Consider the following 13,677-nt stretch of genomic DNA (forward strand, 5'->3'; position numbering starts at 1 on the left):
CCAGGCTCTTTGTGTGTGTGTGTGTGTGTGTGTGTGTGTGAGAGAGAGTGTGTGAGGCATATGTGAATATTTTGTTTGCCAGTTTATGTGAGAAGATGAACGTGTGAGGGAGAAGCTGTGTTTTATTGCGTGACTGATACATGCGATATACGTATAGACATGGCTGAGTTTTGGTCTTCAGATCATCTGTACCTCACAAGTAATGATGGCTACCCTACTATGTGTGCCTGTGTGGGTGCCTGCCTGTGTGCCTGCCAGCGTGCCTGCCTGCTTAAGATGCATTCGTGCATGTACACGCGTGTGTCTTTCTGGATCTTTGGACGCTTCCATCTGATTGCGATGATATCATTAGTCTCTCCGCTATGAAATTGCAAGCAATTGAAGGGACTGTTCAATGAATTTTGCGTGCCATAAGGCAACCCGCTGCCGAATGAGTTTCCTGCTCTGCCGATATGAAACCCTGAGAATGCTGTTTATTAAAGTCTGATCAGAGGTGTGTACTGACCTTTAGAATGCGGGAAATGAGATTGTTGTTATTATGAAGGAGATTATGGTGGAGAGTGAGAGGCGGAGATAACCGCGTCGGCATTGAGTCCATTGTTGCATCGTCTGTTTCTTTGTATGTGGCAGAGGGTGGTTTCTATATAATCAAATCCACACTCCGCCCGCCTGTGGGCCGTTAAAAGACCTGACTCAAGCACACACATAAATAGACAAGCACACACACACACACACACACACACACACACACACACACACACACACACACACACACACACACACACACACACACACACACACACACACACACACACACACACACACCTACTCTTCCTTGCAAAAATAAATCAAATTAAAAAAGCTGTAAAAGCCTCTCTCCAGAAACGTGCATGACTTTATGATAGCATGATGGCAGGCCCAGTGGAAAATGTGAGTCTGATGGATCCCCAGACTTTGGTCGAAGTGTGAGCTGTGAGCAGGTGGCATGCCCCACAGGTGGCCCAACCCTGTACACCTGTTTTGTGAACCCTCACAGGGGAAAGCGAAGCCTACCTCCAATAGCCCCTGTGGAAAACCATGCCCTCTTGCACGTACCCGCCTTGTGCCCTCTCCGGCACAGGTCTTGCCCACGTTTGGCGTGATTACGAGCTCAGGCGGGGGCTTTCGTCTCGTGGGTGTCATAGATGTCGTGTCCCCCTCACGCCGGCCAACTGGAAAACCGCCAAGACCATCCTGGCATTCCTTGGTGGATTTTCCGATCCCCTATCCTGGTCTCAGATGGTCTGCTAATCTGTTTGCGGCTATTTTTAGCCGTCAAAGCTCGTGCAGCTCTTGATCAGCAGTTCCAAACCGCTAACCATCCCCCTTGGTGCTTGTAGAAGTATACAGGCAGTGATTTGCCAGGGACTGGCTGCCATTAGAACACAGCCAAGCAGGAATCCCTTACACCCTCTCCCCACAGACTTCCTGACTGTGGGCACCATGGCACATGGCAGCTCAAACTCTCAGTTGACTTTCCCTCTTTTCCCTTTGGAATGGCACTGAGTGGTGTATGGGATGATATAGACATTTTGAAAGTGATTTGTATTGTCGTAAGAGGGGAAACTTGCCTTAGTCAGCCTCTAATGGCTAAGGTTCTACTGTATGTCTTAGGTACAGATAGTAGCCAATGGTCTGTACTGTAGCTCAGCCTGGTTCCTAGCCTAGGTTTCTGACAGGGCTTGCCGTGACTACACAACTAGACCTACTTGATAGTTCCGTGACTATGGACCATGGCGATGATGATGGCATTGCTTGATTACTTTTTTTTGTTGTCGTTCAGCAGAGGATCTTCTCCAGAGCGACTTACAGGAGGAGCAGTTAGGGTTAAGTGCCTTGCTCAAGGGCACACCACCAGAGGTTTCACCTAGTCTGCTCGGGGATTCGAACCAGCAGCCTTTCGGTTAATGGCCCAACGCTCTTAACCGTAAGGCTACCAGCCGCCCCTGTGGCGTGTGGCGGCTAAGTTAGTTTCTCACCTCCTAATAAGAGGTCTATTTTTTTGTTCATCTTTTCAATTTGATCGCAGTCCAGAAAACAGGCTCGTCCATCTGCCCATCTGTCTCTCCTTAAAGTAGGCTCTCCTCCTCTAAAGGGATTTTAATTATCGTCTGACTTTGGGCTTCCTTCGCAGGCAACAAGATCTGTGTTCCTGTCTGTACCGGTGCCACTTGGGATAGCGTGCCGTATCTGCTTTGTTACGTATAGAGCCATATTTTAGGTACCATTAGGCCCTTCAGTCCCCTTGAAGCCCTCCCATCCCTCCACTCCACCCCACCCCTGCAGACAGAGAATGCTGAATGCACCAACCCCCCTATTCCCATTAATCTATGCGCCTCTACATTCTTTATTTCCCTTCAAAGGGGGACAAGCCGAGCCGTGACATCAATCACTGGAAGCGAATATTTAGCCGGTGCTAATTTCCATCAATAGCCTGGAGACAGGCTTAGCTGACAAAACTCATTCCTTTGCCTGAACAAAACTGCTTGTGTTTGAGCCTCCACCTCCCCCTCCTCTGTAGATGCACAAACAGGCATCACAATAAACACAGCCAGAGCCTCTCCTGGTCCCCCTTGATTTGTGCTTATCTAATGAATGGCGTGCCATGAAGAGATACCCATAGACAGCAGAGGAGCATAATGGCTTCTTTCTGTATGAAATGGGATTGATAAACACCGAATGAGTACATGGCGAATGGCGGTAAATAGCTTCCAGACAGATTCTCGTCTTTGCAGAACGAACATGCCAGTCATCCAACCCTTTAAGTTATTTGAACCGGGTGAGTGGTTTCTTTTGGCGTTCCCACGTGAGCCCTCTTGTCTTTGGGCTCATCACTTGGTTTTGTTTGAATGAGCACACCCTCTCTCCACAAGATGGGCCCTAAACAGTTTGACCTGGTTCATCTATCCCCTCTTGTGAGTATGTGGGGGGTAGAGGGGCCCCATTTTGAGGGCAGCCCATTGTGTGGCTCGGAGGGTTCTCACACACTGGGCTCCACGCTATGCCTCCACACTCCCACCCCACTACCCCCCTTACACCCTCTATCCCAGCTGCCCGCCTTGCCAGCCAGCCAGTCAAGCCAACCCAGACGGTCTATTGCCCCCACCACCCCGCTCACCACAGTCTCAACGGCAGATTGCTACCCTGGGAGTGGCGGCAGAGGGGACACATTGGCATTGTGCCAGGCTGGGCAACTGGGCACTGTCACCCTACTCACGCAATGCCGGGGGTACCCTCGGGCAAGGACATTGGAAAGGGAGCCATATCGCCTTCACAAAGCTAGTCCAATATAATATTTTCCTACAAACAGTCAGACCTTGATGTGTCTAAAGCCAAACCTTACCATTGAAGGCTATTAAGTTGAATCGATTCTCCAAGTTTAACTGCCTACTCCAGATCCAAAATCAAACTCAGTGGGTGTGTGGAGGGAGGACTGAGCAGGAATCAATGTGAATGGCCAGAACGCTGAGGGGCAAATTAAAGGGTTTGAAAGAGAGGGGAATTATCGACAATGACCAGGGCCCGTTTTTGTTCATTCTCGGAACATGAACAGAGCTTGGTCGATCCAAAACAGGAAGTCTTGTAGTACCCGGTCTCGGGAAAAGGAAAAATCCCTTTCTGCTGCTCTGAGGCCACCTGTGTTGGAAAGAGTGTGAACGTGTCAGATTTGAGGGTGCTAATAGGTTTTAAGCTTAATCTGTAGGCAAAGAGTGCTGTGGTGGAGTGGCTTGGTGGGGAGCGAATAAAGAAGATGTACGTCAGGTATCAGGATCGTGGGCTCTAATGAGAGTTGAGCTCAAGCCGATTTGTCTCTCTGGGGCCACCGGGGTGCCACACCACAGAAATAGATTTACTAGAAAGGACATTCCCATTCAAGTCAATGTTACGTATGTGACGGGTGAACCGGCTGCCATATTGAATGTACCCATGAGTGTTCTGTGAACTTGATGTGGTCTGAGTGGCTTTGCCATTCTAGTAATCATATTTGCATGTGCTACGCAGTCTTCCACTGGCTACAATTGTTCTAGAATCGGACAGATGCCCTTTCCACAAATAACAGTGCAAGGCTACTGCACGCTGGTTGTTGTTGCTTAAATACCCACTCTGTGATAGTTACATATTCATAGAAGTTTGATTTGACAACCTTTGATATACCGCACAGTCTGTTCACTTAAGTCGGGTGGGATCAGGCAATACATTTGTGTGTTAGCTCTCTATCTCACGTCATTATTTCTGCCTTCCACCATTATGTATTGTATAAATTGGCCCGATTTCAATATGAGATAGCTGCCGGACCAAGGGGTTGGAGTGTGTGCTCCGTTCTCATTGTATGTTTTTGTGTGCTACCCTTCATTTGTCTATTCCTGAAAGCCAGAAACATTTTATGAATATTTAATAGACAATAACGTTTTTAACATTCTATTCTGCCGTAAACAAACTCAGAGTGAGGCATTCCACTTAGCTCTGTCAGATAGGAAATTGAAAGGGTGGTTGTACTACATGGCCTTGTAGATCATGGCCTTTCCTCTCCTTGTCTAACATGGACAGGTTGCTTAACAAAGGAATCTCCTTAGTCTGCCCCCTCATCTTCCTCCTTCCATTGATTCATACCGTATCCAGGCTGCTCGCGGTGCACACGATGACCTGGCAGTGGACTGTGTGAGATGCCCAGCTGGGAGTGCCCCTGAATCAACTCCAGGATTAGCCCGGAATTGTCTGGGATTACTCGGAATGAAGCGGGATTAGCACCGGCTGCCTGCGACTGCCTGTTTTGGGGGCGTGAGTGAGCGGGGCATGGGCCGGCCATATTTCCCCTGACTCAGTCCAAGATTGGGCGAGAAGCCAGGGCTAGGCTACTCCTACACAGGGAGGGACACCTGTAACCTGGCAGGGCTATTCTTAGTCCCTAAACCCACGCCCAAACAGGATGACTACTACTGAGAAACTCCGGGTTTGAAAACAAAACAGAAAGGCCAGCAAACAGGAAGCAAACAGCTAGCTGACTACGCCATCATGGTCGACTTACCCACGCAATGGCTGTGTCCCAAATGGTGCCATATTCCCTATATAGTGCTCCACTTTTGACCAGAGCCCTATGGCCCCTGGCCAAAAGTAGTGCATTATATAGAGCATAGGGAGCAATTTGGGACGAAGGCAATCTCTTAAATCTCTCTTAAGCAGGTGGATTCAGGATTCATCAGATAAAGAGGGCTTGGGGATGATGTTCAAATCCCTCTCCCAAGTCTATAGCGGGGGACTGTTTTTGATCATACATGCTACGTTTGGAACAGATCAGAGATCATACGCGGTAGCGGCTTCAACCGGGTCCGGTCCCATTGAAGGAGGTTCATTTTCATTCGGCCTTCAATCAATCTGTCATCTATAACTTGATGGACAGCATTTGTCATGAGCTGATAAGGAAATGTTCTGGTGTGGGAGAGACAGGTGTACCCGGACCAAACCTTGCTGAGCCAAGCTGTTTGAGCTGGCTGGGTATCCACCGTAGTTGCTTGAACTGTGCCGAAAAGATCAATGTGAAAAGAAAATATGTGAGAGAAACTTCTTCAGTTTCAGTTGGCACGATAGTGTGAAAAGGGTAGTAGTCGGCGCAGGCACGTAGTTGCCCGCCCCTAACCGCCGACCGGGCATCCCCGACGGACTGGCACGGCCCAGATGAAAGAAAGGCTGTTTAGAGTTAGAGAGAGAGCTGCAGCATCAAACAACCAACGTCTCTCCCCATCCCCCCGCTACCCTTACTCTGCCTCCCTGCTCTACCCACCACAATATCATATACTCCCTCTCCTGCACGTTTACCAACAGTTGCCATGGTTACCCAATGCTCGAGGTGTCACAGCGAGGCAACCGAAGGGAGGCATTCACAGATCACCTGGATTCAGTCAGTCGCCGCTTTTCAGTTGGTGCCCCACCATTTGATTTGTGTGTTCTCAGACTGTGCCGCTTCGCCGTGAATACAAATGATGTACGACACAACGGTGCCGTTGAAAGTATGAACGCTTAAAATTACACCACATGTACCTCAATCTGAAACAATGGAATATAGTACTATAGTACCAATGTAAGGCTTAGCCACACTAGGTGCTCTGGTTTCATTTTGCCGTTCAAGTTTCAGAATAACGCCTACAGCAAAAAGCAGAACAGAACAACTGTTGTCAATCAATCAATATTTCTTACTGTTCACTTGGCCTTCACTTGCCCTTGAAGAAAAAGTCTAATACACCTACAAATTGTTTTTGGAATTAGAAAGGGAATGAGTCACAGAGTCATCTATTGAGAGTTTATCATTGAATTTGAGTGTTCCCCCGCCCAAAACAAATGTGGGAAAGGCATTGACAAAAAAAATCTATTCTCTCAGCAGGTAAATAATGATTCCAGCATATTAACAAACACAAGAAACATGGAGAGAGGGAGGAAAGAGGATGAAAAGAAAGGAGAGAAGCAACAAGTTGCAGAAAGCTTAGAGTAGAGAAGGCTATAAAGAGAGAAAATGGTGATAAAAGAGAGACAGAGATAAAAGGAGAGAGAGGGCGAGGGAGGGGAGAAGGTGATGGAGCGAAAGAGCGAGGGTTATAGAGAGACAGAAAGAGAATTCGGTGATAGAGATCTGTGTGGGTAGGAGGTGGTTGGTGGGCTCCATCCATTATTCCTGGTAGCTCCTAGCTCAATCTATCCGATCCATCTCCACACTCAGGCCATGGGAGAGGGGGCTGGTGCGCGGGCCAGACTGGCAGCCACTTCAAACACCAGCCCCAGCCAGACACATTGAACCAGGGATTAGCGTACATCTACCAGGCGGAGGAGAAGAAGTGGAGAGGAAAGAGACAGAGGGAAGGAGAAAAAGGGAGGGATACCCTCCACTTCACAGAGATAAAGTGGACGTAGTGTCTTCAGTTCAGACAATCATTGGCACTCTCACCTGATAGATTGTACAAAGACACCCATTCTATTAATTCTGTTTCTACGCATTCAATCACATCCGATAGTTGGAATTCGGATCGATAACTTCAGAAAAACTGGGCCCTGGTGTCTACAGTTTAGTAGGCAGACAAGGCACCAGTAAGTATTTTGTAGACCCACGATGGTGAGTTGATAGCAGCTCTATAAGCATGAACACAAACTGTCTGGTACGTATTGATCAGCGACGCTCTTCTTGGAAGGGGAATCCACACACTCCCCAGTGGCATCAATGTGTGTGAGATAAACCTTTAAACAGCCATCAATACGGAGCAGCAGGCTTGGGATCAGATTGGCAGGTTGCACGTCGTCAAAGTCGCTGAAACTCTAGTTTCCTCTCCAGTAGACAGTTGTTTCATATGAAAATGGGTCATATGCGTACTTGATTCAGCTGATGTCTACAGATGAGGAGTTCTGGGAAACGCACAAAGGCGACCCGTACTCATTGTCTGAAAGTCACACGCTGTCCTCACCCAGAGCTAAAGTGTGACGTTTGGTGGCAGTGGTGGGATTCAGTGTGTTAAACAGTGAAAATGCTAATAGACATACTATGATGAACAATGTAATGTGCACTCTAAATGAATCAATCTCTTTCTCTCTCTCTCGCCCCCCTCTATCTATCTATCTATCTATCTATCTATCTATCTATCTATCTATCTATGTCTGCAGAACTCCATTCGACACAACCTGTCCCTCCACACGCGCTTCATCCGGGTGCAGAACGAAGGCACGGGCAAGTCCTCCTGGTGGATGCTCAACCCTGAGGGGGGCAAGATGGGAAAGGCCCCTCGTCGGCGAACCGTCTCCATGGACAACAGCACCAAGTACCTGAAGAGCAAGGGCCGGGTCAGCCGCAAGAGGGTGGGCAGGCCAGGGATTGGTTCTGGAGCTCAAGTGGGGCTCCAGGCTTCCCCTGAGCAGGGTAGCCCACCGGGGAAGGTTCTCCCAGGCAACATAGGGGGAGCTGGGGGTGTGGAAGGAGAGTTTGACGCCTGGACGGAGCTCCACTCCCGGGCTAGTTCGTCTACGTCGACCCTGAGCGGGCGTGTGTCGCCTATCCTGGCCGAGGGCGAGCTGGAGGAGTCAGAGGAAAGCGGGCTGTCCTGCTCGGCCTCGCCACACCTCTACCCCTCCCCCTCCTCCAGTGCCCGCTCCCCTGCCATGGGGGCCGTGGGAGGCCACTGTCCACCCGTGGAGCAGCTTCCCCAGCTGGCTAATCTCACCGGGGCGATCAGCCTGGAGGAGAGGCTCTTGGAGGAAGGCTACCACCATCATCATCCTCACCTGGCAGCGGGCCACAAACTCTCCCCGGTCTATCATTACAACCCTGGGGTTAAAGGTCAGGGGTCATACTGTGGCGCGGTCTACAGCCAGGCTGGGATGGGCATGCTGCGCCACCACTCGCCCATGCAGACCATCCAGGAGAATAAGCCGGCTAGCTTCTGCGGAACCTTGCCGGCCTACTCAGGGACCAACGCCCTGCAGAGCCTGCTGACAGGGGGCCCTGGAGGGCCACAGCAGTACTGTGCCAAGGACATAATACTGGGCCAGGAGAGAGATGCCCAACCAATGATGGGGCCCTCCACGAACGGAGTGAGCTCCACCCGTCACAGCCACCACCCCGGACACAACGGACATGCAGTTCACAGCCACAACGGAACTCAGAGTCATAACCTCAACCCTGTGACCAACCACAATAACCACAACCACAGCTCTCCTCATCTTGGCCACAACCTCAGTCAGAACCACAGCAACCACACAACGCACACACCGACTCGAGCCCCAGCCCTGGCCCCACGCATCAGCAGTGGCCACCTCCAGCCCTACAGCCACAAAGCCCCCTATCTTTACAGCCCCCCATCCCACGCCCACCTCCCCGCTTCCACCACCCTGCCACCCAACCCGGCCGGCATGCTGGGGATGCCCCAGGACTCCTGCCACCTGGCCACCGCCCCCCACCCCTCGCACCCTTGCCACAACACTTACCCCAGCCCCCAACACCAGGGAATGGGCAGTGGACTGTACCACCACCAACTGGGCATGGTGGGAGGCTGCACAGGAGGCAGCTACCATGGTAGCTCGTACCACCAGCCTCACCCCCACGAGAGACTACCAGCCGATCTGGACCTGGATATCTTCCACGGGAGCTTGGACTGTGACGTGGAGTCCATCCTCCTCCACGATATCATGGACTCCGGAGAAGAAATGGACTTTAACTTTGACAGCTCCCTGGCGCAGGGGTTGGGCATCGGGATGGGCATGGGGGTGGGCCTTGGGATGGGCATGAGTGGACTGGCAGGCCCTCAGCAAGCCCACAACAACCAGAGCTGGGTGCCCGGCTGAGACATTTCCCAGAGTGCTTCAGGGCAGGCCTCAGAAAAGACTCCACTACAGAGAGTGCTGCAGGCCAGCCCTCACTGCCCCTCAGATAGACAGACTCCACCCCTCCTCACTAACATGTTGGGGAGCACTGTGCATAACTGTGTCATTCCTGGACTGAAAACAGAGGAGATGGGACAAACACTCAGTCGCTCACTCCCCCATACCTTTCTGTGTTGTGCTATAAAATGCCCCGGTCCTATCTCTCCCTACCCGGACTCTCTCTGGAGACTGTAGCTCATGTCACATTGGTTTTTCTCACATCAGCTGTATACTGTGATGACAATCTCAACTGTGTTGTTGCCCAACCTTGTCCCTTTCTCATCTACTATCATGAGACCTGAACTCACCAAGCACTTTAAAAGAAGTGGGTCAGACTCCACAGCTCACTCACATACAGACCTGGGTTCAAATACTATTCAAAATCCTTTCAGACACTTTATCTGGGCTTGATTGAGTTTGCCTGGCGCAATGGAGCCAATAGAATTGTCGCAAACGTGCAAACCCCGCCTATCTTGCACTCCATGGCAGACTGCAGCAAACGCTAAACGTATTTGAAATATCTCAAATGGTATTTGGACCCAGGTCTTGTCATGTACTGTAGCAGACAAACTCATGCAGAGTTTGGCTGTTTGCGATGTGGGTACGGTATTTGACATATAATTTTGCTGAACAAACCAAGAAAGCGCAAGAATCCGGATCTATAGATACATTTGTGGAATAGATTTATAATGGGGGTTGCTGTGCTGCAATGTTTATAATGGGGGTTGCTATGCTGATATGTTTACTGCCAGTGGGAAGTAGGGAAAATGTCATCAAAAATGTCTGATTGATTGGCTATTTGGGCTCTTTGTTGTTGGCTCGTATTCGGTCAAATCAAATGATACATTTTGGGACAGACTTACAATGATCTGTGCCTCTTCACTGACCTAATTGAAAACTATAATCTGGTGCTTTACTTTACTGTGCAAGTGAAAGTGTATGTTATATTAGTTGGTCGCATTATGTTCATTGAATTCATCTTTGGAATATTCAGAAGACAAAATGGAAAATGGCGTATCACCTTGCCTCAACCAGGGTTTATTTTGTCCTTTGTGGCGCCAGCTTTTCTCTTTAACTTTGCTTTCTCTGTCTCTGCCCCCCCCCCCCCCCCCCCCAACAGAGACAAAGTGATCATCCCTCAGACCGACCCATTAAACTGTGCTTGATTGAAATTCAGCGCCTTGCTTTTAATCTCCAAAGTGATGCTGCAGCCATGCATCACTATCGGGGATCTAAACGCAACAGCCTCCCCTCCCATCCCTCCCTCTTTCTCTCTCTCTCTCTCACCCCTGCAGTTGTCGCTAACGTAAATGTGCTGTTCTGATCGCCGTGATTAACACCTAGTCATCCTGGCCCGGGAGGGAGACAACACTGTCCGCGTTTGTCTGTTCGGAAAGGACACCGATGGGGGGGAGGGGGTAGGGGGGAGGGACATAAAACCCACAAAAAATAAGTAAACGCAGGTTGATAGTAGGTCGACAGCAATATAATCACATGATCATGTCCCTTTCCCCGTCCCTTCTGGGCGCGTGTGTCTTAAACGGGTAGTGTGTTTGTGTTGTAAGTCATCAGCATCGTTGTCATCATCTGTATCTTGTGTTCCCTATCACATGTTATGAGGTCGTCTTGGCTGTGTTTTGGGCCTTTGGGAGTTTGAGTTGAGACTGGTTCTCTGATATAAGGTACTGTACATATAGGCGGAGAGGGGTAGAAAAGACAGATGGAAACAATCAGCCAATCAGATTGGCATTAATCTCTGTCAAACAGGGTTGTTGTTCCTTCTTTACCTTCCTTCCACACATGTCCACGTTCAGCGCGTTTCCTTTGTTCGTCGTTCTCTCTTGTTGTCGTTGTAATGTTGACGCTCTGAAGGGACATTCAGGGACAGGGTGTATATGGCATGGTGATTTGTGAAGGCGGACATCCGGATCCACGCCCTATACGCTAGGCTACACCAGCCCCCATGAATTGGACCACGGTCTCTTTACTGTAGCTCTAGCCACCATACAAAGCCTCGGGACAGGAGATAGCCATGGGTCATGTTCATTAGGCCACACGCCGCACGCCATTGCGAACCGCCTTAAAGCGCTTTGCAACGGAAACCAAAAATGTGTGTTTCTTATTGGACAAAGTCCAGGTTGTCCCACTCTGATTCAGTTAGTTTTTGTTCGTTTGATGCCTAAAGAACATGAACCAGCTCTCCTGTCTCCCTCAGTAGACACACTCTGCTGTGGACTGTACTGAATACTTCTAACAGGAATGTCCTAAAATGTACACCGTTCCGGGGATTTCCTAACATGGACACCGTACAAGGGGCATATCATTACAGCCAAAGGTCAAGTATGGCACAGACTAGCAGGCCCTATCCTTCGAGATCAACATCCTTATTCTAGGATGTCGACTCTTGTTCAATCTCAGTCTGTGAAGTATGTGTGGAAGGTCTTGGCGAAAGGACCCCTTGGTAGGGCTATGTTTTAGCCTGCGCTAAAAAGGTTTAGTGATGCCCCGATATTGGAAAATAGAGTTATATATAATGTCAAACGTTATCATACACATTTATTTATGAAAGAGGTGGGTCTTTGTCACCCCTGAGTGTGGTAGTTTGTGAGCCAACTCCAATTTCCTTTGCATTTTTTTTTGGTCTTTGTTTTTCCGCGTCACACTTCCTTTACAGTCGTAAGGATTTTATTTTGTACAAAAATCTATATATTGAGGATATTGTATAATAGTTTTTAAACTCAAAAAGAAAATATGAATTTTGTCGTCTATTTCTTTTTTTTAAAGCGAATGTATCTTATCTGGTGACTGTTAAATAAATGAAATGAAAAGAAAGTATCTGTTTCATGCTCTTTCTACGCTTGTGTGGTTCCGTGCGAGGATTTGTCACAATTGTGTGATGACATTTCCATTGTCTTGTGCTGGTGTGTCCTCGAGTCCTTGTTCTTTCGTATACCTGTGTGAGTGAATGCATGTGTTGTGTTGCATATGAATTTGGTCTTTCATTTGATATTATCCAAGGGTAATCTGTCCAACAAGGTTCTCTTTTTGTACATGCAGCACACACAGACGTTGCTTCCAAAGTGTGTGTTTGTGAACGACTAGGTTTTTTGTTTGTTTGAAAGAGTGTATGCATATGTTGATGGGTGTATGTGCATAAGGGAAATGTGTGTGTGTACTGTCTGTGTGTGTTTGTGCATGTGTGCCTTTCGGTGTGAAAGCGTGTACTTGTATGCTAGTGTGTCTCCTTCTGTATGTGCGAAAGCAAAAACGTGTTTGCCTGTGTGTGAGAGAGATATGGGGGCGGGGGGTGGGTGATGAGGGGGTGAGTGTCTAATAAGGCTTGTCATCCCCGCTGAAGCTGTAGGTTGGTCACAGCTGTCCCAGTCCCATCGGAGGCGTTGTCACAGGAGGAGAGTGCTGCGCTGCAGCGCAATACTGCCAGGCCCCATGGGAGCCTCCTCCACACACACACACACACACACACACACAGACACACACACACACACACACACACACACACACACACACACACACACACACACACACACACACACACACACACACACACACAGACACACACACACATTCTCCTCTCACTGAAATGTGCGCTTTTAATTGACTCCACTCGGCAGAGGCTCTCGGGAGGGAGGGAGGGAGAGCGAGAAAAAGAGGGAGGTGGTGGACCATACGGAGGGTAAAGCCAGAGAGGAGAGACCGAAAGAAAGACAGGAAAGAAGGAGGAGAGAAGAGAAAGCAGACGGCCCAGCCCAGGTGCTGTGCCTCAGGGATGGACCAGTCTTCTGTTGCCACACTATCGGAGAGAGAGAGGCTATACATTCCGGTGCCATTATTCTCCCACTCAAACAGCTCAACGCAGGTCTGCTTCACTGAGCCCGGTGATGGTATAGCATGGAAAAACATTCACAGGACGAAAGTCTGTCAGGGGAGGGCACTGCTTACCAGGACCTATAGGTTAATATAATACTAGAATATAATACAGAAGACAGATACATTTGATTTAATGCTGATCCCATGTGTTTCTACTTAGAATAGAGTAGAGCTTTATTTCACTCTCATTGTAGATGCTAATATAACTGTCATTGGGATACATTATGCAGCTGCTCAGATGGAATCACGGTCCTGGTCTGCCGTAAATTGCCCTATCGACTTAGGTCCATGCTGTCCTGCTGTTCTTAGTTCACCCGGTTTAAAGGGTTAATATAGATGAAGTCAGCTATTCCCTGT

The 13,677-nt window shown here is 49.0% G+C and overlaps 1 protein-coding gene across 1 annotated transcript in view; it reads left to right on the plus strand.

The window, feature by feature from the left end:
• Nucleotides 1–12,264, plus strand: part of LOC110489280 (forkhead box protein O3-like) — a 43,937-nt gene extending 31,673 nt beyond the window's left edge. The window contains exon 2 of the mRNA XM_021561973.2: nucleotides 7,681–12,264. Within this exon, the coding sequence (XP_021417648.2) occupies nucleotides 7,681–9,354 (1,674 nt within the window). The 3' untranslated portion in view covers nucleotides 9,355–12,264. The remainder of the gene's footprint in view (nucleotides 1–7,680) is intronic.
• The last annotated feature ends 1,413 nt before the right edge of the window (nucleotides 12,265–13,677 follow it).

Source organism: Oncorhynchus mykiss, chromosome 2, assembly GCF_013265735.2.
Source record: "Oncorhynchus mykiss isolate Arlee chromosome 2, USDA_OmykA_1.1, whole genome shotgun sequence".
Taxonomy (NCBI): domain Eukaryota; kingdom Metazoa; phylum Chordata; class Actinopteri; order Salmoniformes; family Salmonidae; genus Oncorhynchus; species Oncorhynchus mykiss.